Raw genomic sequence first — 27,693 nt, 5'->3', positions numbered from 1 at the left:
AAAGAGATGGCCCAGCTACCTGGCAGGGAGCGGCTGATGGGCTTGAACCACTAGCCCTGGGTGTGGCAGCTGACTGCCCAAGGCCCTGAGGCCATGCCACTATTCACAGTCACTTGGCAGATATTATGTAATCATCCTCCATTTTGTGATCTGATATGAGCAACGAGTCAGTTGAAAGCAGAGTTTCCTTGGGGATGTGGGCTGTATCCAAAATATATGAATGTTCTGGCAAAGCTCACTCTCTTCTTGACTCTACATCTGACCATCATCCTTTGACCTCTGGTTCTTAGGATGTGAGCCAGGAGGCTTCTATCTGACCTGAGGATTTTGAGCTCATCAGTTCCCCCAACCACAATAAGTCAGCAGAACTCTCTAGTATCATACCGTGCCCAAATATTTGGGATTTGCCATTCTCCAAAATTATGTAAGCCAGTTCCTTGAAATCAATCAATCTTTCTCTCTCTCTCTCTTCATAGATAGATAGATATAAATACACTTCAGTGGTTCTGCTCCTCTAGAGAGCCCCTTCTAAGTCACTCTCCCCTCCTGCAAGGGGAATTATTCTTCCCTGCACCATTATGTTCAAATATGGCCATGTGACTTGGCAATAAAATATAAAAGGAATAATATGTGTCACTTCCACTAAAAAGCTGTAAGAGCCTGTTGAATCATAACTCTGATTTTCCTCTACCATAAGAATTGCTAATGTCCAGGTAGTGGTTGCTTCATCAGCCTGGGTCCCTGAGTTAATTAACATAGAGAACAGCCACATCTGTTATGTAGCATAAGCAAGAAATATTTAGTTGGTATAAAAGCCACTAGGTATTTGGAAATTGTTTATTACTGCAGTATCATCTAGCCTAAATTGACTGATACACCTGGGAATGAATGAGATTCTCCAAAAAAGAAAAAGCAAAGAAAGATCAGAGGATGATCTAGCACAGGACATAATTGGACAATTCTGAATTTTCATTTCATTTAATGAGGGGAAAAAAGCCATTTGCCAGTCTATTTTGAAGATAATTTCTTAATTTCCATCATTTTTTAGTGTGGTAAAATATGTATAATAAAATTTGCCATTTTAACCATTTTTAAGTGTACAGTTCAGAAGCATTAATTACAATCAGTGTTGTGCAACCATCACCATTATCTGTTTTCCAAAAATTTTTTATTTTCCTGAATAGAAACTCTGTAATCATGTATAGCTACCTCGTCATCTCTCACCCCAGCCCCTGGTAATCTGTCATCTACTTTCTGTATCTATGAATCTATGAATTTTTCTATCATACATATTTCATATATGTGTAATCATACAATATTTGTCCTTTTGTATCTGGTTTATTTTACTTGGCATAATATTTTCAAGGTCCATCATGTTGCACCATGTACCAGAACTTCATTTCTCTTTATGGCTCCATTGTAAGTATATAGGGAGTTTTGGTGGCATAGTGGGTAATGGCATTTGGTACTAACCAGAAGTTAGTGGTTCAAATCCACCAGCTGCTCCACAGGAGGAAAATGAGGCAATCTAATTCTGGGGCAATCTACTTCCGTAGTGATACTGTCTCAGAAACCCAAGGAGGGGGTCACTCACTATGAGTCGGGTCCAACTTGATGGCAGTTAACAACAATTCCATAAAGATTTACAGTCTTGGAAACCCCACAGGGTTCACTATGAGTTGGAATCGACTCCATGGTAGTGGGTTTGGTTTTGGGTTTCTATATATGCTACATTTTGTTTATCCACTTAATCTGTTGATGGATGCCTGAGTTGTTTCCACCTTTTTGTGGAATAATAATGCTATACTATCATTACTTTTTTCATGTGAAATACTTGCATAAAAAAATCACTAGATCAGATAAAGTTATTTTTGCCATCTTTGGAAATGCTATGGAATATTCCATATTGAAAAGTAACTACAGCATTTTCCATAATGTTTTCCCACTAAAACAGAATTCGACAAAACCAAAAAAAACAACCAAGCAAATGATAAGTTCTTAAAATATTTTGCAATTTAAACTTTGCAAGGATAATATATGTGCATGTATTAAAGAACTTTAAAAGTACAGATGAGAATGCAGGGAGTGAGATTCTGTCACACCCTGTTGTTGAAAGTATAAATACGAAAACTCCTTTTGGAAGGCAATTTGGTAAAACAATTAAAAAAGCACATATCCTCTTCCCTCAGTAATGCTACTTCTAAAAATTTATTGTGTAAGATAATACTCCTACAGGTGCAAATGCATAATGATTTGTGTTTCTTGTGGCACAAAATTGCAAAAGACCTGTTTGAGCTTTAAAAGGGAATGGATTCAATTATAGCCCACTCGTACAATGGAACCTACACAGCCATTGAAAAGAATGCGGTTGATCGGTATACGCATAACAGGGTGAATAGTTCAGTCCCAAGTCTATAAAAACAGTACATACTGTTCACCACCCAGCATATAGACAGAAGAAGTAACAACAACAAAATATCCCAAGGCCATAAAGCTAGTGAATAGGAGTTTACCCTGTAGGTAATTTTAGATCAGTGTTATACCAAGATGGCAAATAAAACTATGTAATACTGATGTAGGAGTTTTAGAGAAACTGACTGCCAAAATTGCCTCTGTAACAAGTAGGGTTGCGAGTAAGGTTTTTTTTTTTTTTTTTTTTGGCTTGTATTTCAGAGTCTCAGGGTAACCCCTGAATAAATGTTATAACTCAAGTCCACACAACTTCTTGCCCTTTTCACTATTGTTACCCTAACCCTTTTATTTTTCTTTGGGTTTTCATCTACCTAATCATCACATACTTAATATTTTTTCAAAGCAACCAATTATTTTTCCCCATATAATTGGGTTATTTTTATTACGAAATGATTAGGTAAAATTACTCAGATGTGATTGAATATGTCCATATACTTTTCACATGAATAAATCCAAATATCATGAAACATTCTTGTGCATTCACAGCAGAGGGCTTATGATTTTTGATTACTAAAAAAATAAAATTTGATTCGAGAGTTATCACTTTTGTCTTCTACCCCTAAGTATTTACTGCTCTAGAAAACCAGCTGAGACTCATCTTATATTCAGAGTTAAAAGGAATTATTGTTGCTGTTAGGTGCCATTGAGTTGTCTCTGATTCACTGAGGCTTTATGTACAAAAGAATGAAACACTGCCCATCCGCACAGTCCTTGCTATGCTTAAACCTATTGTTGCAACTTCTGTATCAATCCATCTTGTTGAGGGTCTTCCCCTTCTTCTTTGACCCTCCACTATACCAAGCAGGATATCCTTTGCCTGGGACTAGTCCTTACTGACAACATGGCCAAAGCGAGCAGTAATAAAAAGGACAAGTTATCATTTAAAGAAAACTCAATTTTGTCAGCATAGGTATCTTGGTTTATATTGCAATTCAAATGATATGAAGGTCTATGATATGGATGGAGCTATTTCTCATAGGAGGTCTTCTGGAAATTGTAGTCCAAGGACAGAATTCACTTGAAACTTCTGCTGAGTGTGGTTGGATTCTTACTGTCTCTGAACCTGTATGACTCCCCCGCCCGCCCCAGGTATAAGTACTCATAAATTAGGAAAGCAATATCCTTCTTGGTGTCCATTGACTGCCTTCCTTTGGCTTTAGGGTATTTGTACTAGTTTTACAAAGGTTATCTCCTCCACTCCTCTGGAATTTTCTCTCGGGTCAGCTTGGAAGGTGTAGCTCTCAAGATCATTTCAACCACTTAGGGAAGCTCTGACATCTCTGCTTTCAGCCTGTTTATTTCTGTGGAGGTTCTGTCCATAGCCCAGTCCAGAACTATTTCTCATTCTGCTTCAACAGAGAAAACTGCTTTACAGTCTAATATCTAAGTTGAAAGACAGAGGTATGTGTTTCCAACTAATTTGCATAACAGAGACAACACATTTGGGTGGCTTTTTTTAACCCAAGTTATCAATTCTATCCACCATGTGTGTATACACACATATATGTGTGCATCTATATATAAATATTTAAATGATGTGTCCAGTGGTGGTTGCTATTCAGAAGCAACTCAATGGCAGTGAGCTTTGGTTTTGGATCCTCAAAGTCACAGGGATATTTGCATTTTTAAAGAGGATTCAAAGTAATCCAAATAACTACTATTGATAAAAACATATGAGGTTAGGGGCAGACAAAAAATGTAATTCTAACCCTTACATCAAACCTGTCTCTCTACCTACAGTCTTATTTGCAACAGATAGCTTTATTTCCCTATGACAAGTGTGGCTTTTGGGGTCCCAATTTTTGGCTCAGTTCCTGGGAACAGAAATGATGCTCACATGCTTCATTACCTCTCATTCCACTAAAATTTCAGTAGAGAAAAGATAAATGCTTGAGGAATGTAATATGGTACAGCTGCTGTGGAAAACAGTTTGGCAGTTCTTAAAAAAGTTAAACATAGGAATCTTTTATGATGCAGAAATGCCATTCATAAGCATATACACTCACTCAAAAAAAAAAAAAAACCTGAAAGCTGAAACAAACATATATCCAATAGTTATTGTAGCTTTATAATAACCAAAAGGTGGAAACAACACTATGTCCATCAACAGATGAACTGATAAAACAAAATACGTATATGCGTACATATATGAAAGCATAGTGCCTAAGGCACTTGACTGCTAACCAGAAGGCTGGTGGTTCAACCCATCAGCCACTCCTCAGAAGGAAGGTTGGGCAATCTACTTCCGTAGTGATACCGCCTCGGAAACCCAAGGAAGGGTCGCTATGAGTCTGGGCTGACTCGACGGCACATAACAACAACAACATATAAATGGAGTATTAATCAGCTATAAAGAGAAATTAAGTTCTCATACATGGTGTAACATGGATGAACCTTGGAAATATTATATAACTAAAATAAGCTGGACAAAAAGGGATAAATATTGTATGATTCCACTTGTATGAAATATCTAGATTAGGTAAATTAATTGAGATAAAAGAATATTAGTGGTTACAAGGGGGTGGGAAGAGGAAGGAATGGGGCATTAAAAAAGTCAATATCAGAATACACCAAAAAAAAAAAAAAAAAAGGAAAGGAGGAAGCAATGAATGCTTGTCCTGTAAAGTTTTACTAATTAGTAAGGTGGACTAATCTAGTTCTTACTCTGGATACCAAAGAAGTGAATAAGAGAAGTACTTTTTTTTTAACTTTCCTATTAATATGTGGTGGCATAAATATGGAAAAATCAGAGAATCAGAGGGTTGAGAGAATACTCAGTGGTTCACCAGCCATTTTCCTTAACACCTACCAGACCAGACCAGATGCCAGCATACAAAGATGACAAAAACATTCCAACCCTCAGAGTACACGCTGTTCTCACTGAGAGGGGCATACACACATTTACCAATAATACAGTGTGATATGTGTCCTGGGTAAAGGACAGAAAGTATGCTATAGGCATTCAGGGTTACCTGTGTCAGAAAAACATGGGAGCAAGCATCACTTTCGACGCTTGGAGGAGCACATCCATATCTAATGGATGCTGCCATGTGTAATGAAGCCATCTTAACCTGTTCTATTTGTTCACTTTGTAGCAGTCTACATTTTCATCAGTCATCAGTCATGGTCAGAAGATTTTCTTCTGCCTACGGTTTTCCTATCAGTGACAATATGAATGTTTCCTCACCATTGCCATTTGTATCGACAGGAAAACATCTGGCATGTACTGGTGCTTTGCTAGTAGGTGATTAATTAAAGGTACATCCACGAATCAGGGCTTCCTTTTGGGTAAACTTTGAGGAATAGTAGCCTTGTATTTTAAAATGCCAGCTTCAGAAACCTTCACTGACTTTCCTTGGCATGAATAAGTTGGTCATTTGCAAGAGCTGTCTCGAGGGACCATTCAGAGGCTATTATTTCACTGTGGAGACTGTTAAAAAGAATAATTGGTATCAATAACACTTACCTGTGTATGCAGAGGAAAGGTTACCCAGCCATAACAAGCCCAGAGTCACATAGCCACTACTTAAAACAATGCAATTTTTGCAATTTATGAGAATAATACCTGCCAGTAATAATGCCCTTATTAGGGCATTCTCGAGTCATTTGGCATACTTTCTTGTGTATTCACAGTTAAATCAAACCTGCCAGGTAGCTATAAGCTAAGGTGCTGCATACAAGACATAAACAATACACTCTGAAATGATTTACTTCCCAAAATGATAAGGGGAACATGACTCCCAATGCTTACGGACTACTGCATTCCTCAAAAATAGCCACAAGACTCTTTCAAAATGCAAATTACTCAGAGTAACCGGTAATTACCATAATCTCTTAAGGATATTGGAAAACTGAAGGAAAACAATTACCATCATACATAAAGATGGATCAAGCATGAATTGATGTGGCAGGCACGTAAGTAAATAGACGTGGGATTAGACAAAGGAGGGAGCCCCCAAACAACCACGATGACAACAACAACAACAACAACAAAGATCATCGCTTAACCTGTTTTGTCAGAGCTGGTATTGATGGTATTGGTAGTGATGGAGGTGAAGGTTGTCTTTGCGCTGTCCTTGGCAGTTACAGATTTCTGCTTATTTTTCATGGCTTCCAGTGCTTTGAGCTTCTTGGCATGTTTCGTGCCTTTGTAGTGGGCCGCAGCCTGGCTCTACAAAGGAGAACAAAATGAACCATGCAATCAGGCTCATTTCTAAACTGGCATTCTCTGTATTACTGCAAATACAGATTCCCTTTCAATAATAGGTACCATTCAAACTAATTCTGGCCATGGCCAAACAGTGTGGTTCTACTGAGAATGATGCTAGTAAGCAATGGGAATCAAATTCTAAAACCTCGGTTCTGAAGAAAGAAATATCCTATTGGTCTTTTTAGGAGAAATATAGGTGAACATTAATACACCAACACCATTTTCTTTGTGGAGTGGAATGGAATAAAAAAAAAATTAAACATTTACATCTGCATTGTACACAAAAGATGCTGGACTCCCAAAGAGTAAGAAGAGCCCTAGAAAAGAGTAGCTCACACTTTCTTGGCAAGGGAAATGTACTTTTTCTTTCTTTAGTGTGTCTTAGTAATACAGTCCCCAACAGGTGTCTACAAGGAAGGGGTCACATATAAGAAGGGAATTGGGCACCCTGGAGACTGAGATTGAAGCTTGAGAGTTCAAAAGCAAATGCACTGCCTAAGTCCAAATGGAGTACATGGAAACTGGGCAATTTTCTGTCCTTTTCCTCTGTTTTGCTTCCTACAAAGAGTAGTCTGAGAAATTCAAAGAAGTGTCATTTTCCAATGTAGCTCTTTCATGCCCTGGTCCACTGCCCTTGGTCCATTGTATTCTGACTACTTTATGGAGCCAATGAAATTTTTTCCCTGTTCAGAGATCTTTTATAACAGCAGTGATACATATTTTCCTAACACAACTGTTTCTGGTCCTGGAAAGACATTTTAATTGAGATAGAAAATTGTCATTAAAAAAAACATAATGTGTACTTATTTTGGGAAATAAAACCATCATGGGGGGAGGGAAGAAAGAAGATTCTTAAATCAATAGGTTTTCCTGCTCAAAAAACAAAATGAAAATATTATCTCAGTACATGACTATTCTTATTAGATTACCCATTATTTTCCATTGCTTATTTAAACTACATATTCCATTTTGTCAGAATAATGATTATCACATTGTTCTTTTTGTTACAACATCTGTGGGGGGTAGGATGTTGCATTATAATATAGTTTAATAAATAGATAAATAGAAAATTCACACCTTCATTTGCATCATTCTGACAAGATATCCACAAAGGCCAGGTACCCTTATTGAAAGAACACTGGACAAGGAAGCTATATATTAGGAACAGTTTGAACAGAGAATACACTCATGCATCAGTTACAAGTTTCCAACAACACAAAACATCAAAAGACATACTGTGAGCAAAAATATGAAGTTTAGACATGCTTTAGTTAATTAAAGAACCAGTAAGAGATTGGATTGGCTTGATTTTATGTGGAAAATGTCACTTTGACAGATATAGTTGAGTCTCTTTTTTCCTGTCTAGTTTCCTTTTTTAATAAATCAAGTCCTTTGGCCTTGTCTTCTGAGAGCAATATGCTATGTTCAATTAAATCATAATAGAGTTGGTCATCGTTTCTTGGCAGCTGGCTACATGCTTTGCCCTAAAACAAAGTCCCCTCTTTTCCTCTGCCAGCATCTCTACTCCTGGTGATAAGACAGAGTGCTTTATATAGAATATAGATTCAAAGATACCACTTAGATTAACAGTGCTAATCTTTGGTGGTGCAGTGGTCAAAGCACTCAGCTACTAACCAGTACTTTGGCAGTTTGAACCTATCAGCAGCTCTGTGGGAGAAAGATGTAGCAGCCTGCTTCCATAAAGATTTAGAGCCTTGGAAATCCTATGGGGCAGTTCTATTCTGTCCCCTGTTGTTGTTATGTGCCATCGAGTCGGCCCCAACTCACAGCGACCCCTCCTTGGGTTTCCGAGGCAATATCGCTAGGGAAGTAGATTGCCCAACCTTCCTTCCGAGGAGTGGCTGGTGGGTTTGAACCACCAGCCTTCTGGTTAGCAGTCAAGTACCTTAGGCACTGTGCTACCAGAGCTCCTATTCTGTTCCCTAGGATTCCTATATATGAGTCAGAATCAACTTGATGGCAGTAAGTGTGGAGTGGGTTTTTTTTTTTTTTTTTAAATCTCCACTTAGACCTTTACACTTATACTTTACACTTATAAATATACCTTTATAAGGTTCCCAGAAAATCTGTTTCTTAGTGGTATTTGAAGCCAAACAAGACTTGTTTTAACACAATCATAGGGGCCAGCTGAATGTCACTAATTTTAAAATTAAAGCATTTGACCACGAACCACAAGGTTGGAAGTTCAAACCCACCAGCCACTCTGTGGAAAGAAAGTGAGGCAACCTACTTCTATAAAGTTTTACTGCCTCGGAAACCCAGTGGGGGGTCACTATAAGTCCAAATTAACTCGATGTCAGTGGGTATTTTGGTTTTTAGTCTAAAAGAACCAAGCAAGAGACTACTCACACCAAAACAAAACACAACGATCTACACAGATACAGCTAAGTCAATGCTCTCCAACAAGTAAAATGGCTCAGGGAGTTGTGGGGAGAGAGGAGACACAAAATGACCAAACATTAGTAAGTGCCCACTTGAGATATCTGATTTTTTTTTTTTCCTTAATTATGATTTGGGTGAAAGTTTACAGAGCAAATTCACTTTCCGTACAGCAGTTCACACACACGTTGTCTCATTACGTTGACGACAATTTACCCCAATGAGATACCTGATATTTTAAATAATAAGCCAGACAAAACAAAAAACGCATGCACACTTTTTTTTTTCCCATTGAATAATAGTGCCAAATCACCCTCATCATGATTATTTGAAATAAAAATTCTCTGATTGGGAACAATGTTAAATAAATTTTCCCCTAAAAAGAAAAAAAATGCAAATTATATAAGGGTTCAAAGTGGTACGGAAAGACCATGACAAGTGGATTTTGTGAAAATGGAGTGGGTGGTGATGGCAGAAGAGGAAAGCAATACAATTGTCATTATAAAAAGAATGTGTATTGGGGTAGGGCGGGAGGATATGTCAGAAGTATGGGAATTTAAAATTTTCAATACTGACAACTTTTATTTAATTTTTCTAGAATATATTGGTGGGGGGAGCTATGGGTGCATAGTGCCTAGGGCATTTGACTGCTAAGCAGAAGACTGGAGGTTCAAACCCACCAGCCACTCCTCGGAAGGAAGGTTGGGCAATCTACTTCCGTAGTGACACCACCTCGGAAACCCAAGGAGGGGTCACTATGAGTCGGATCGAACTCGACTGGACTGCTGTTAGGTTACCACAGTTTCTAGTATTAATCTCTTTCTACTCTACGCACAAGCCAGTTTAAAAAAAAAATAATAATAATCTGTTGTCTTTCACTTGATTCCTACTCATGGTAACCTCATGTGTGTCAGAGTAGAACTGCAGGACATAGGATTTTCAGTGACTGATTTTTCAGAACTAGATTGCCAGGCCTTTCTTCTGAGGTGCTTCTGAGTGGACTTGAACCTTCAACCTTTCTGTTAGGTGAGTGTGTTAACTACTACATCACCCAGGGACTCCCTTCTGTGCACACTGACTTTGTAACAACGCTGTAACTCTAGGTCCATCTTGATGCAGGAGAGCAGGACTTATAAAGAAAGAAAACTCAGCCAGCTCCCTATAGTCCTTTAGACCACTACACTGGATTGGACAGATTTTGTAGACACATTTAATCTTTCTATGAGTGTAGACAAAACCACAGTAAGAAGTGATCCTGCTGGTAGAGATTTTTAAAAAGCAGCAGTTGGCCTGAGATGTTTCCCTGGGCCTTATCCACTGTTCCTTGGGCAGAGAGGCAGTAGGATGTAACTGAACACCAAACTCCCTCTCCAAGGTTGTTTCCCAACATTTACTAGCCCATCTGAGTCGAGTCATTCCCAGAAACCTGGGAACCATCAAATATAGGCAAACAGTTCTTGTTTTAAAGGCATGATTTCAAGGTTAAAAACAAAAGTGTTCTATTTTATTACAGCACATCTTAGAATTCCATATTTTTAAACTAAAACAGAATCAGGTGATTCAAGTACATGCAGAAGTCAGCAAAAAGTAAAAAGTGGGCTTTAATAATTCACTTTAATATAATAGACGGGATACTAGGATATCATATAATAAAAATCACTACTTTAGACCTTGAAGTATCAGATGACACCAAGAAATCTAACAAGGGTCACCCCAGAGGCAAGTGCTGGCATTAAAGATAAGCACACAGATTTCTGAAAAACCAAATGATGCCATTTTAAATGTTAGCACTACATCCTAGTCAACAATAGCCAGTAAATCTTCAAATGTTATCTATAATACTTCAGAAAGTCTTCCACTTCAAAAGCAGTAGAAGTTCCTAAAGATGTAAAAATAATTATCATATGGTTAACACGTAGGGAGGAGTAGAGGATTATTCTTTGAAATGGATATGCACTAATGAGCACACATTTACTCTTACTAAGAAGCTTAGGAGCTCTGGTGGCACTGTGGGTAAGGCACTGCAGAAGGTCAGTGATTCAAACCCACCAGCATTCTGTGAGAAAAAGATGAGGCAATCTGCTTCTGTAAAGATTTATAGCCTTGAGAACCCTATGGGACAATTCTACTGTTCCATGAGGCAGCTATAAAAAAGAATCAACTCAATGGCAGTGGGTTTGGTTTTCTTTCTTTTTTTTTTTTTTGTATTATTCTTGAAACTTCCTGAAAATTGAATGCTCAGGTATTTTACTCCATTTGCACCAATACTTTATACAATTTTCTTTGTATTTTTACATAAAATATGTTAATATGCATTTTTACAAATTAGGAACTTCATTGTGAACATATGTTTATAAAGTTATATATGTTTACAAAATCAATTCATTTCCATGAACACATGTGACTCCAAACCAACAGGTGGTCTTTGTTATTTTATGATGTCATGTAAATTTATCACATACTACATTTTTGTAAAATTAAAATTAAAATTATCATAATAAAATGTAACATAAGAAAAATAGAAACAGTGATTACTAAAGAACCCAATATTCACCTTGGAGAGAAGAAAGATAACACTTGAGCCATAAGAATATTTTTAATTTTTATTTTCCAATGTCATTGCCTAATTTCTTTTATTTTAGCTTACCTTGTTACTTTGAAGGTGAAGAAAAACAAACTGATAAAACATGCTACACTAAATTCCAAAAGACGTACTTCAGACTTACATTTTGCGAAACACTGCAAAGTGATTTCAGGAAAACAGTTAAAATTTTATCGCTCTTTCTACAATTGTCATAAACACTCACTCAAGCCAGTATTAAGGCAACATGCAGAAGCCCAGCCATACAGGTTAATACCAGTGTGCATTCTATTTGTTTACTGTCCTTGCCAAATGGCTTATAATAGTTTGAATATCACTTTTAAATTCACATTAGAAGATTCCCAAGTCCTTGCTATTTCTTAATTCCTTTATATGAATTCTCAGCTTCATTTACTACGGCGCTAAAGCAATGGTTCTCAAAGTGTGGGCACCAGAGCAGCAGCAGCAGCAGTAGCAACAACTGGGAACTTGTTAGAAATGCAAATTCTCAACCTCCATCTCAGCCCACTAAATCAGAAATTCAGCAATCCTTGTTTTAACAAGCCTTCCAGGTGGTTCTGATGCATATTAAAGTTTCAGAACCATTACTCTTAAGGATTAGTGCATTATGTCCAAAGAGTTTCCTCATACATATATATACACATACACACACACAAAGTCCAGAATTTCAAAACTTAATGTATAATCACTTAAAGACTGAACATTTACATATGCCTATATGACCCACCAGGAGCTCTGGTAGCACAGTGCCTAAGGCACTTGACTGCTAACCAGAAGGCTAGCGGTTCAAACTCACCAGCCACTCCTCAGAAGGAAGATGGGGCAATCTACTTTTGTAGTGATACTGCCTCTGAAACCCAAGCAGGGGTCACTATGAGTCGGGTCTGACTCGAAGGCACATAACAACAACAAAAATATGACCTACCAGTCACTCCTTGGAAGGAAGACTGGGCAATCTACTTCCATAGTGATACTGCCTCTGAAACCCAAGGAGGGGTCGACCATGAGTTGGATCCAACTCAATGGCAATGAGTTTGGTTTGGTTTATATGACTCTTGACTGATGTGTGTTACTGAAAAAAAAAAAAAAAATCATCAAAAATTTCTCTCCCTAAAAACAAGGCACACATAATTCAGACAGATACGTATGTAATTCGGGAACTTCTTTCCAAGAAAGATGGATGAAAATCAACCTTGGAAATCAGCTTATAATTCTAATAACCACACAAATGTGCTTTTCAAATCCTTGTGATTTTTTCTTTGAAGACTTTACCTATTCTCTCCAAGCTAATTAGTGCTATAGCCTGATCTCTCACCCCATTGCTTTTACCTGGATATTTAATGCTCTGCTGTGATCCAATTTGTGGGGCCTGAAGGAACTCCTAAGCTCTACTGAAAAATAAACAAAAGTCAACCATTGTGTCACATCTACTAAAACTTCACTACATAAACAAGTATTTAACCTATTATTTTATTTTCATTAAACTGATTCAGAATTAGCCTTGTTTAGGTCTATCTCTATGTGTGTTAAATTCTGTACTGAGAGAAATCCCTAGCCAGTAGGCAAACAAAAAACCTTCTGGTAAGCATTAAGAGCACATTCTCTGTATTATATTTAATAAAACATTTGAAGAAAACAATTAAACATAGAGTAAGTCTTTGTTAGGAATTTTTCTTCCTACTGTAAATACAGGTACATTTCAAATTCTCCAAGGGGATGGGGAAAAAAAAACATGATCTATACTTATTCCTTAATTACATGTTGACTGCTAACCAGAAGGCTGGCAGTTCAAACCCACTCAGCTACTCCTTGAAAGGAAGATTGAGCAATCGACTTCTGTAGGAATGCTGCATGGGTAACCTAAGAAAGGGTCTCTATGACTCTGAAAATGACTCAAAGGCAGTGAGTTTTTTGAGTCTGATAAAATTTAATAATTTATCTTGTGATTGTAGACTAGTTAACATATAAGTAAATGTTTATAATATAAATAAAAATCACAACCCACTCTCATTGTGTACAAAAGTGAAAAATATGATTCAGTTAAGAGTATTCTTCCTGAACTCCAGTGATTGATACTTTACTTTAAATGTGTTCCTGTCTTCTATACTTTGCAATACCCAAATTAACAGTATAAGACACAGGAAAAGAAAGGTAACACCACTACTCACTGGGGAGAAAAAAAATGCAAATAAACATAAAGTAAAATTTAAAAAAAGTCATTTTACAATCTCTCAGATACATTAGGTAAGTCTAACTTTTATTTTATAATGAAAGAAAACATGTTTTCAACTAAGTAGTTATATGGTTGTGAAATGTTTGTTTTGGCCAAATACAACAGACCAATTGCCCACATGGAAATTTAAGTTGAAGCTGAGGAATTTTAAAACAAGTGCACAAGAGCCACAATACATCCTTGAGCATATCCCCTGAATTTAAAGGCCATGTGAAGAAAAGATTTGATGCATTGAAAACCAATGACCAAACCAGAAAAGCTGTGAGGTGATGTAATTGACACCATACATGAAGAAAGCAAAAGGTCATGAAAAAATAGAAAAGAAAGAAAAGATCAAAATGGATGTTAGAAGAGACTCTGCAATCTGCTTTTGAAGGTAGAGTAGGTAAAGCAAATGAAGAAATGACAAAAAGAGCTGAACAGAAGCTATCAAAGGGCAACTCAAGAAGATATAAAAAAAGTAATACAATGAAATGTGCAAAAACTTGGAATTAGAAAACCAAAATGGAGTAACACACTCAGGATTTCTCAAGCTAAAGGAACTGAAGAAAAATCAAGTTGCAATAAGTTGCTCTGGTGGCATAACGATTAAGGCATTCGGCTGCTAATCAAAAGTTTGGTGCTTTATAACCACCTGCTGCTCTGTGGAAGATAGATAGAGTAGTCTGTTTCTGTAATGATTTATCGCCTTGGAAACACAATGGTGGTTGCTATGAGTCTAAATCAACTCGGTTTGGTTTGGTGAGATTTTTTTTTTTTTTTGGAGACCAGTGGCAGGGATACAGGTAAGGGCAGGGACCGAGACCCAATCCCAAACAGGTAGGAAAAGAAAGCCAAGCCAGGGGGACAAGAGACAGTGAGCAGTGGCAGGGACCCACCAGGCAAGGAGAGGGCAAGAGGTTGCGAAAAGCTAAAGGACACAAACTTGTCTGTCAGTTTGTCATACTTGTGGTGACTTGCATGTTGCCATGAGGCTTGAGCCTGTGCCACTGGTGTTTTAAACACCAGCAGGGGTGCATATGGTACACAGGTTTCATCACAGTTTACGGACTGAGACAGACTAGAAAGAAGGAAGAGGCCATCCACTTCTCAAAGAATTGGCCAGGGAAAACCTTATGGATAGCAGAGAAACGCTGTCTGATACATTATTGCACAAATTTATGTATAGCCTGGAAACATTTTCCAATACAGTGTAGCAGGACAAGCCCCTTAGGTTGGAAGGTTCTTAAAATACAACTTGGAAAGAGCTGTATCATCAGAACAGAACCAACCTTACTGACAGGGATAAAATAAAGCTTTTGACACCTCCATTTGCTGACGCAGCACAACTCAAATTGAGGAAAAACAACTGCAAATGTCCATTAATAATTGGAACATGGAATGTACGAAGTATGAATCTAAAAAACTGGCAGTTGTAAAAAAGGAAATGTAACCCATAAAGATTGATATCCTAGGCATTAGTGAACTGAAATGGACTGGTTTGGGCCATTTTGAATCAGAGAAGCATATAATCTCCTATACCAGAAATGACAATTTGAAGAAGAATGGTATGGTATTCATTCTCATAAAGGATGTTTCAAGATCTATTCTGAATTACAATGTCAGTGATAGAATAGTATCCATGCGCCTACAAGAAGAACCAGTTAATACTACTATTATTCAAATGTATGCACCAACCACCAAAGCCAAAGATGAAGAAATGAAGATTTTTATCAACTTCTGCAATCAAGATGTGTTAATTATCACTGGTGACTGGAATGCAAAAGTTGGAAACAAAGAAGAATCACCAGTATTTGAAAAATATAGCTTTGGTGATATAAATGTTGTTGGAGACTCCATGATAGAATCTTGCAAGACCAATGACTTACTAATTGCAAATACCTTTTTTCAATAACACAAATGGTAGCTATACACATGGATTTTACCAGATGGAGTACACAGGAATCAGATTGACTACATCTGTGGTAAGAGACAATGGAGAACTTCAAAATATTATCTTCACCCAAAACCAGGCCAGGAGCTGACCGTGGAACACACCATCAACTGCTCATATGCAAGTTCAACTTGAAATTGAAGACAATTAAATCAAGTCCACAAGAGCCAAAATATGACCTGGAATATATCCCTCCTGAATTTAGAGACCATCAAAAGAATGGATTTGATGCATTGAACACCAATGACCAAAAACCTGAAGAACTGTGGGATGACATCAAGAACATCATCCATGAAAAAAGCAAGAGGTCACGAAAAAGATAAGAAAAGAATACAAGACCAAAATGGATGTCAGAAGAGACTCTGAAACTTGCCTTTGAGCAGAGGGTGGTTAAAGCAAATAGAAGAAATGGTAAGATAAAAGAGCTGAACAGAAGATTTCAAAGAGCAGCTTGAACAGACAAAGCCAATTAGTACAATGAAATGTGCAAAGACCAGGAGTTAAGAAACCAAAAAGGAAGAACATGCTAGGCATTTCTCAAGCTGAAAAAACGGAAGAAAAAATTTAAGCCTTGAGTTCCAATATTGAAAGGTTCTATGGGCAAAATATGCAATGATACAGGTGCAGGAAGCATCAAAAGAAGATGGAAGGAATACACAGAGTCACTGTACCAAAAAGACCTGGCTGATCTTCATCCATTTCAGGAGGTGCCATATGATCAAGAACCAATGACACTGAAAGAAGTTGTTGAAGCTGCACTGAAGGAATTGGCAAAGAAAAAGGCTCCAGAAATTGACGGAATGCCTGTTGAGATGTTTCAACAAACAGATGACCCGCTGGAGGCACTCACTCGGTTATGCCAAGAGATTGGAAGATAGCTACCTGGCCAACTGACTGGAAGTAATCCATATTTGTACCCATTCCAAAGAAAGGTGATCCCACAGCATGTGGAAATTATCAAAAAATATCATTAATATCGCATGCAAGTAAGATCTTACTGAAGATAATTCCAAAACATTTGCAGCACTATATTGACAGAGAACTTCCAGAGGTGCAAACTGGATTCAGAAGAGGATGTGGAACAAGGGATATCATTGCTGATGTCAGATGGATCTTGGCTCAAAGAAAAGAGTACCAGAAATATGTTTACCTATGTTTCATTGACTATGCAAAATCATTTGAATGTGTGGATCATAACAAAATGTGGATAACACTGAGAAGAATGGGAATTCCAGAACACTTAATTGTACTCATGAGGAACCTGTACATAGACCAGGAGTCTGTTGTTCAAACCGAAAAAGGGAACACTGCATTGTTTAAAAATCAAGAAGGGAGTGTGTGAGGGTTGTATTCTTTCACCATACTTATTCAATCTATATGCTTGCTGAGCAAATAATCTGAGAACCTAGACTATATGAAGAAGAACACAGCATCAAGATTGGAGGAAGAATCATTAACAACCTGCAATACACTGACGATACAACTTTGCTTGCTGAAAGTGAGGATGACTTGAAGCACTTGATGGAGATTGAAGAATACAGTCTGCAGTATAGATTACATCTCAATATAAAGAAAACAAAAATCCTCACAACTGGATGTAGAAGTAGCATCATGATAAATGGAGAAAAGATTGAAGTTGTCAAAGACTTCACATTGCTTGGTTCTACAATCGACACCAATGGAAGCAGCAGTCAGATGACATATAGCATTGGACAAGTTGGCTTCAAAAGACCTTTTTCAAGTGCTGAGGAGCAAAGATATCTCCTTGAAGACTGAGATGGTGTATGACACAAGCCATGATATTTTCAATTGCCTCATATGCATGTGGGAGCTGGACAACGAATAAAGAAGACTGAAGAAGAATTGATGCTTTTGAGTTGTGGTGCTGGCGAAGAATGCTGAAAGTACCAAGGACTGCTAAAAGGACTAACACATCTGTCCTGGAGGAAGTACAGGCAGAATTCCTCTTGGAAGTGAGAATAGCCAGACTTCATTTCACCTATGGTCATGCTATCAGAAGGGACCATTCCCTGGAGAAGGATGTCATGCTTCGTAAGGTGGAGTGTCGACAAAAGAGGGAAAGGCCCTCGATGAGATGGACTGACACAGTGGCTGCTGCAATTGGCTCAAGTATAGCAGGGATCACAGAGCTGGTGCGGGCCCAGGCAGTGTCTTGTTCTTCTGTGCATAGGGTCGCCATGGGTCGAAGATGACTCAATGGCACCTAACAACAACAGCAGCAATACTAAAGGATTCTACGGGCAAAATATGAACAAACAGGGAGCATCAAAAGAAGATGGAAGGAAAACACAGGGTCACTGTACCTCAATAAATTGGTCAACATTCAACCATTTTAGGAGGTACCATATGATCAAGTTGTTGTTGTTATGTGCCGTCGAGTCGGCCCCGACACTGGTAGCATAGTGCCTAAGGCACTGGACTGCTAACCAGAGGGTTGGTGGTTCAAACCCCAGCAACTCCTCGGAAGGAAGATGGGACAATCTACTTCCGTAGTGATACTGCCTCGGCAACCCAAGGAGGGGTCGCTATGAGTCGGGTCCAACTCGACGGCACATAACAACAACAACAACATATGATCAAGAACCAAGAAAGAAGTACAAGCTGCACTGAAGGTACTAGCAGAAAACAAGGCTACAGGAATTGATGGAATACCAATTGAGACATTTTAACAAATTGGCAACACTGGAAGGGCTCACTTGCCTATGCCAAGATACTTGTAAGACAGGTAGCTGGCCAACCAACTGGAAGAGATCCATATTTTTGTCCATTCCAAAGAAAGGGGAGCCCCACAAAATGTGGAAATTATCAAACAATATCATTAATATCACAAATCAGTAAAATTTTGCTGAAGATGATTCAAAAATGGTTGCAGTAGTACATTGACAGAGAACTGCCAGAAATTCTAGCCAGATTCAGAAGAATGAGGGACATCATTGTTGATATCAGATGGATCTTGGCTGAAAGCAGAGAATACCAGAAAGATATTTACCTGTGTTTCACTGAATATGCAAAGACTTCAACTGTGTGGGTCAAAACAGATTCTGAGTAACATTTTAAATAGGAATTGCAGGAAATTGTGCCATGTGAAATTTGTGCCTAGAACAATAGCCAGGTTTTCAAACAGAACAAGGAGATATGTACCATTAAAAATAAGGAAAGTTGTGTTTCAGATTGAGTCCTTTAACGATACTTAGTCAATCCATATGCTGGCAGATAATCAATCAAGAAACTGGACCATATGAATAAAAACACAGCATGAGGATTGGAGAAAGATTCACTAATATCATACTTCCTGTGATACGAAGATGACACAACCTTGCTTGCTGAAAATTAAGAGAATTTGAAGTACTTCCTGATGAAGAAAGAAGACTGCAGCTTTCAGTATAGATTACACCTCAATATAAAGAAAACAAAAATCCTCACAGCTGGACCAATAAGCAGCATCATGATAAACAGAGAAAATATTCATGTCTTCAAATATTTTATTTCATGTGAATCCACAACCAATGGTCATGGAAGCAACAGTCAACAATCAATAAATCAAGTGACATATTGTGGTGGTTATGTTTGTATGTCACCATGGCTGGGCAGTGGGTGGTAGTTATTCCCCATGATGAGACTGGCAATCACCTCCATGGTGGGATCTACCACAAGCAGCTGAGTAGCTGCCTTTGGGATATAGTCTGCTTCCTGTATATAAGGAAAAGCCTTGGGGATAGTCTCTAGCATATGGCACACGGGGACCCTGACTGTAGCCATGTCATTGTTCAGCAGTCTGCCATGCTTTGCTGATCTTGGGACTTACAATGGACTTGAATTAACGGCCTCCTGTGTGGTTTTGTAACTTCGGGACTGTGCCATTTTGTTTGCTGACCTTGGGCTTGTTAGCCTCAGTAGCCAGTAGCTGCCTGAGTGAAGAGATGTCTCTAGCTTCAGTGGACTGAGAACAAGAGGCAGAGCTGAAGCCCAAGGTCGAGGGACTTTCACCCAGCCCCTAGAGCCTGGCACTTTGAACTTGGACTTTTAGCCTCCCAAACTGTAAAAGAATAAACTCCTGTTTGTTAAGGCCATCCCATTTGTGGTAGTTCTTGTTAGAACGGCACTAGGTAACCAGAACACATATTGCAGTTGGAAATCTGCTGCAAAAGACCTCTTTCATGCATCAAAAAGCAAAAATGTTATTTTGAGGACTAGGAGTACCTGATACAAGCTGTGGTCTTTTCAATCACCTCATATGTATGCAAAAGCTGGGCAATGAATAGGGAAATAGGCAAGGAAGAAAAAAATGCAGTTGAACTATGATATTGGCAAAGAATACTGAATATATTATGGACTTCCAGAAGAACAAACAAGTATGTCTTGGATGAAGTACAAACAGAATGCTTCTTAGAAACAAAGCAAAGATACCAAGACTCTGTCTCACCTACTTTGGATGTTATCAGAAGGGACCAGTACCTGGAGAAACACATCATACGTGGTAAAGGAGAATGTCAGGAAAAAAAAAAAAAAAGGAAGGCTTCAACGAGATGGAATGGACACTATCTACAATAATGGGCTCAAACATGGCAACAATTTTGAGGATGGTGTAGGATCAAGCAGTGTTTCATTCTGTTGTATTCAAGGATGTTAGGAGTCAGAGCCAAATAGCACCAAACAACAACTCACTTTCAAGCTTCATTTTACTAAAACTGTAAATATTTAATGTTTCCATGTCTGTAATGCAATCTGATAAACAAGAGAAATCCAGTGAGTGAGAGAAGCTAATTTGCCTAGTTCCTGCCGGTAAGAAAACCACTGCTGATGTCCTATTTGGACACAAACAGCTTTCTCAAGGAACTTTAGTAATGTAGTCATGATTGGGGAACACCTGATAACACTGGGCTTAAAAAGTTGGCTCATACCATGTAACCTAGATAAAAGTAACACTTGACTGTGGGTAAATGTGCTCAGTATCTTTGGTAGGTTTTTTTTTTTTTTTTTTTTTTCCTTTTTACAACTCAGAGACTTCAAATGAGTTTTAACTGTTATGAAATAATCACAAAAATTTCAGGTTTGTATGGAACTCGGCATAATGCCTAAGGCATTTGACAGCTACTCAGAAGGTGGTGGTTCAGACCCACCAGTCACTCCTAGGATGGAAGATTGGGCAATCTACTTCCGTAGAGATACCGCTTGGGAAACCCAAGAACAGGCTGCTATGAGTTGGGATCAAGTTGACGAGTTTTTTTTTTTTTTTTTTTTAAGTGAAGTCAGAGAAATGACCTTGTTTAACTACTTAACCACTGCACAAAATCCCTTCACAAGGACCATAGCTTAACACCGTGTTCAGTGTGTGTGTGTGATTGCCTCGTACCATTTTAAAAACATCTGGGGGGATTTAGAGATGTTGAATCTAAGAAATGTGTCTGATGGTAAAGCTGTCACAGGTGTTCAAATAAGTAGCAGAGAAAAACTTCTTTATTTCCTGGCATGACTAACATATTTCCTCTAAGTAAACCTGGCTTCCTTCCATAATACTCCAAGTCACAATGTCTGTTCTCTAGCAGAAACAACTACTTGCAATTTAGATAAACAAAATGATTGCTGTTGATAGTTACCATTAGGCAGTTTCCAACTCATGGCAACCCCATATACCCAGATGTTACAGAGTCAAACTGCTCCATAGGGTTTTTTTAAGATACCACAGTGTGGGTTCAAACTGCCAACCTTTAGGTTAGCAGTCAAGAACAAACTGTTTGTGCTACGTAGGGACCTTAAGCAAATTATTTGATAGTCTTACCTTTTATCCTCTTAGGGAAAGTATCACAAGAAGAAATCATTTGTAAGCCTTTGTATGAATAGTTCCCACTTGCCTTGAGCTCTTTACTTGCCTGGCAAATGGATATTCATCACATGTCACCTTCTCCAAGTTGTCTTGGATAAACCTGCATTCCAGCAGTTATGCACTACCACAAGAAGGGGTAAACGTCTGTTTCTCCCAACAGAGAGTAAATCCCTCAACAGAGAGATGACAGCCTGATGTTACTCATCTTTCTGTCCCTGGGATCTAGTATACATATCTAAACAGGCACCTATTAAACGCATGTTGAATTAATTTCACATTTTTTATTTTAAAATGGAAATATCCATATGGTGTCTCAATGGATTTTGTATGTGAACAGAGTTCAACTTAATTCTCTGCCATTCTCTGGCACGCTGCCTTATCTGTTGAACACACTTCAGGGAATTTTTATGGCACTTAACATTGGAAAAGCATCTGGCACAAGCACAAACTATTATTTTTTCTCGGGGATGAAGCTTATCATCAACCACAAATTGTGCTATTTAGGAGAGCTGCTTTTGCATGGGATGTAGCAAAGGAATAATATAGAGATTGTTTTACTTTTAAAAAATTTAATGAATAACTAACAGGTTCTTTTATTATTATTATTATTATTATTTTCTGGCAAATACAATGAATAATTCCAGGGATGACACTGATTTTAAAAGTTAGCTACAAGACCAAATTCTTTTAAATACACATACAGAACTTTTTAGTATTCAAGAAATGCTATTTCTGTTAATATAATTTAACATTCAAAATGAAATGTTTTATGTTCTACAACAATAAAAAGAAATTAATCATTGCAACATTAACCAATTTTCCTCCCTACAAATCCACATATATTTGATGAAGAGGATAACCATCCATTAGGGGAAAAAGACCAAATTCTCTACTCTATAAATTAGTGGAAGACTTCCCTCAATAGTTTTGCACCATTCATTAGGTCTAGTTAATGAATCTAAGAATTGCTCTGCTTATTCCTTTAATGAACTTACCCTAAAGCTCACCTCTAAAACATGTAATTTTTAATAATAAGATCCATTGAGTCTCAAATTAATGGTTTATATTTGTTCCAAATGTTTTGTTAATGTTAAGCATCATAATAATTTTCGGAATCACTTTAGGTATGTGGCAAAAAGGTGATGAACGAAACCTCAAATGACCTATAGGCAGTTGCTGTTTTTGTTAGGCGCCACCAAGTCAGCTCTGACTCTTAGCAACCCCATAAGCAACAGAACACTGCTGGGTCCATCAGACAGTTTCACTGCTATTCATAAAGTTTTCCAGTAATATATCAAACAGTGTTTCATTGTACTCATAAGGTTTTTGTTGGCCAATTTTTTCAGAAGTGGATGGCCCCATCCTTCTTCCCAATCTGTTTTAGTCTGGAAGTTCCACTGAAGCCTCTCCATCATGGGTGACCCTGCTGGTGTTTGAAATATTGGTGACATAGCCACCAGCCTCACAGCAACAAACAAGCCACCGCAGTACAAAAAAACTGACAGGTAAGTGGTGACCTGTAGGCAGAGTCTAGTTATATTCAAGTGCTCATTCAAAATGACCTCTTCAAATTCACTCATTTACAAAGGATTCACTTAACAGTTATGGGCCAGATACTTTTGTAGTCACATGAAATGGAGAATAACTCAGGTTAAAAAATTTACAAATCTACTATGTAGAAAACATCATAAGCAAAGTAAAAGGGTTTGAAAAACTACAAAAAAAAAAAAAAAAAAAAACTATTTGCAACTCCTATAGCAAATTCCAGTAATATATCAGACAGTATTTCACTGCTATTCGTAAGGTTTTCACTGGCTAATTTTTTGAGAAGTGAATGGCCCCACCCCTTCCTTCTTCCAAGTCTGTCTTAGTCTGGAAGCTCCATTGAAAACTGTCTACCATGGGTGACCCTGCTGGTATGTGAAATACCAGTGGTATACCCTCCAGCCTCACAGCAACATGCAAGCCACCATAGTGCTCGACCAATAAATAGCATCATGATAAATGGAAAAAAGATTGAAGTTGTCAAAGATTTCCTGTTACTTGGTTCCACGATCAACTCCAATGGAAGCAGCAATCAAGAAATGAGATGACGTATTATACTGGGCAAGTCTGCTACAAAAGACCTCTTAAAGTGCTAAGGAACAAGGATGTCTCTTTGGAGATCAAGGTGTGCCTAACCCAAGTCATGGTATTTTTAATAGCCTCATATGCGTCTGAAAGCTGGACAATGAATAAGGAATACCAAAGAAGAGTTGATGCTTTTGAGTTGTAGTGCTGGTGAAGAATACTGAAAGTACCAGTGGCTGCCAGAAGAATGAACAAATCTGTCTGGGAAAAGTGCAGGCAGAATGCTCCTTGGAAGCAAGGGTGGCCAGACTTCACCTCACCTACTTTGGTCATGTTGTCAGAAGGGACTATTCCCTGGAGAAGGATATCATGCTTGGTAAAGTGGAGGGTCAACGAAGAAGAAGAAGACTCTCAGCAAGGTGCACTGACAGTGGCTGCACCAATGGGCTCAGGTACAGCAAGGATCGTGATGCTGGCACAGGACCAGACAACGTTTCGTTCTGTTGTACACAGGGTCACTGTGAGTCGGAGCCACCTCAACAGCATTTAACAACACAACAATAATAGCAAATGGATTAATCTCCTAGGTACATTAAAAAAAAAAAAAAGAAACCTAGGAAACCAGGAGGAAAAAAACACCAACAGACCAGCAGTAAGACCAATAGCAAAGCCTTCACTGAGCACAATAAGATAAACAATCCAAAATACTTGAGGCTTCTTGGGATGGACTGGTTGTTGTTAGCTGCCATTACATCAGCCTCTGAGTTATGGCAAATCCATCTCCAACAGAACAGAATGCTACTAAGTGCTGAACTATGGATGTCTGATGCGGGATTGGACTTTTGCGATCCATAGTACTTTCATTGACTGATTCTTGGAATTAAATAACCAGGCCTTTCATACGTCCATATTAGTCTGGATGTTCTGCTGAGACCTATTCAGCATCACAGCAAAGAGAGCCTGCACTGACAGACAAACAGTAGCTGTGCAGGAGGTGCACTGGCCAGGAATTGAACTCAGGTCTCCTGCATGAAAGGGGAGAATTCTACCATTGAACCACCATTTCCTCAACATAGAATACCCAAACCCACTGCCACTGAGTCAATTCTGACTCATAGCAACCATATAGGCCAGAGTAGAACTGCCTTGTAAGGTTGGATTTACAAGGCTCTAAATCTTTACGGAAGCAGACTGACTCATCTTTCTCTCGTGGAGCAGCTGGTGATTTACAACCCCTGACCTTTTTGTTAGTAACCAAATGCTTTTAAGCATTGTTCCACTAGAGCTTCTTTAACATTGAATAGGAACTCAATAACAAGAATGAATGCCCCAAGTTTGGCCAAAATAAGGAAAAACTAACACTTACCTCTATAAATCAATTTGGAGCTTGGGTTGGAATATGAAAATAGGTGAAATTGTGAAGAAATTGTACTTTTATGTGTTTAGGAGAAAAAGGACAACAAAATATTTATAAACAAGAGAAGCTCAGGTGACCTGATCCCACCTCAGGATGCCCCCACGACCAATCTGCAGTGAGACATTTTTTTCGGCAAAAACTATGGAAAAAAGCAACTTTTCAAATGTAATTTTTTTTTTTTATCCCAGTCTTAGGAAAATATTTGGAGAACAGCAAAAAAAAAAAAAAAAAATTAAGCTGCAGAAAGAACAGCATGAGCTGGGTTATGTGTGGAGAGTCTTAAATTTATCTAAGTAAAATAGGGACTCTGCAATTAGTCACATGGGTCAGTAGCTGAGAGATGAAGTCTAGTTTTAGCTAAATTGGCGAGTTGTCTTCAACAGAGTGTAACTGAAGCTACTAGAAAATGCCATCTGAAAGGCAAATAAAAATTTTCTTTTACCATTGAAACACAATCTGTAATCAGCTGCAACATTTGAAGGGATGAACTAAAAACCCACTAGCCACTCCTCAGAAGGAAGGTTGGCCAATCTACTTCCATAGTGATACTGCCTCGTGCCTCACAAACCCAAGGAGGGGTCGCTATGAGTCGGTCCGACTCGATGGCAAATAACAACAACAAGAATCCATATGACAGAATATGGGATAACATATTTCCCAAGTCTTCATTGAGCTAGCCTATATCATATGGCTTTAAAAACCATCTTCTTAAACTGTTTATAATCTTCAGGTTTCTCTTTTCATCCTCACTGCAGACTAAGTTTACTAGAAACAAAGGGAATATTTATCTCTGATATGTGGAATATCACATCTCGGCATTCATTGTCTAGAAGTTAAATTCATGGAGTAAAAGTTCTATCATGAGAACAAACAACATGGGGATTGATAAATGGTGACCAGAGAAGGCTGCAATAAATGAGGTGTCCTCCAAAATTGGCAGTAAATTTGCGCTAAAATAAAATTCAAGTGGATGGAGTTATCCGTTTGCATGAACCTTATTAAAGGGCAGGTGAAAGGCAGGATAGGAGGACTAATCAAGGGCTGAGGAAACCTAACAAACAGCTGTGTCTTAATGAGTATTATTAACATATCTGAAGTAAGACTGTATTAGCTGAATAGGCATCATCTTGGTATCTTAAAAAAGGAAACTTAGATTATCTTCATCTCAGATTCTTTCTCTCCTCAGAAATACTGAAGAAAAAAACAAACAAAATAAAACAAAAACATAAACATACTTTTGACCATGACATCTGTGTTTAGTACAAAGGAAGAAAGGATATGTCCTTTAAATCTTTTATTTTAAAAATGCAACATTTATAAATATGAATAATTATGAAATTTAAGCATTCTATGGCTTACACATGTAAAAAACCAAAAATCTATAATTTAGTGAGTCTATTAAAACTACGAGAGCTCTGGTAGCATAGTGCCTAAGGCATTTGACTGCTAACCAGAAGGCTGGCGGTTCAAACCAACCAGCTACTCCTTGGAAGGAAGATGGGGCAATCTACTTCCGTAGTGCTACCACCTCAGAAACCCAAAGAGGGGTTGCTATGTGTTGGGCCTGACTCTATGGCACATAACAACAACATTAAAACTACAGTTCTTCTCTATAATTTTTAAAACTGATTTTCAAATTTTAATTTTCAGTTTTTAAACAGGACTTTATTTCAATGCTCTTGGGTACAGGGACCAAAACAAGGACTGCATGTGAAACATGCTTTTCCAATAGTATTTGTGAGTTGCAATGAAAAAGTCAAAAACATTTTTCTTGAACAGTATTACATTTTGACTTGGGAAATACTAAGAAATGTATAGAGCATCTGATTTTCTGTGTAATTATCTAAATCTCTAAATTGTTTGAATTTATTAGGGTCAAAGTGAGTTGGTAAAATTAATAAAAATCTCTGTAATTCAAGAAAAGTTGGGGCATATTCTACACAAACAGCAGAAGAGAAAGCAGATGATTGGGACCTTCTAAAAATTAAATTTTTATGTGCTTCCAAAGACTTCCCCAAAAGAGCCAAAAGAGAACCTACAGATTGGGAATAAATATTTGGTAATGACGTATCTGACAAGGGACTTATCTCTAGAATTTATAGAAAACTCCAGCACCTCAATAACAAAAAGACAAACAATTCAATTAAAAAATGGGCAGAAGACATGAATAGACACTTCACCAAGGAGGATATTCAAGCAGCCAACAAACATGAAGAAATGCTCAAGATCATTAGCTATTAGAGAGATGCAAATCAAAACAACCATTAGATACCATTTTGCTCCAGCACTAGTAGCAAAGTTCAATGAGACAGAAAATAGCAAATGCTGGTGAGGATGTAGAGAGATTGGGACTCTCATACACTGCTGGCGGGACTGTAAAATGGTACAACTACTGTGGAAAGCAGTATGGCGATTCCTTCAAAAGTTGGAACTAGAAATACCATTTGACCCAGTTATTCCATTACTAGGTATATATCTGGGACTCTCATACACTGCTGGCGGGACTGTAAA

At 38.0% G+C, this 27,693-nt stretch overlaps 1 protein-coding gene across 1 annotated transcript in view; it reads right to left on the bottom strand.

Moving 5' to 3' along the window:
• Nucleotides 1-27,693, bottom strand: part of ZNF385D (zinc finger protein 385D) — a 407,755-nt gene that overhangs the window by 150,108 nt on the left and 229,954 nt on the right. Inside the window, exon 6 of the mRNA XM_042780314.1 lies at nt 6,481-6,643. Coding sequence (XP_042636248.1) covers nt 6,481-6,643 — 163 coding nt within the window. The remainder of the gene's footprint in view (nt 1-6,480; nt 6,644-27,693) is intronic.

Source organism: Orycteropus afer, unplaced genomic scaffold (assembly GCF_000298275.1).
Source record: "Orycteropus afer afer isolate SDZICR_OR568_19922 unplaced genomic scaffold, OryAfe1.0 scaffold00003, whole genome shotgun sequence".
NCBI classification, from domain to species: domain Eukaryota; kingdom Metazoa; phylum Chordata; class Mammalia; order Tubulidentata; family Orycteropodidae; genus Orycteropus; species Orycteropus afer.
This window is presented reverse-complemented; position numbering and strand designations above follow the sequence as displayed.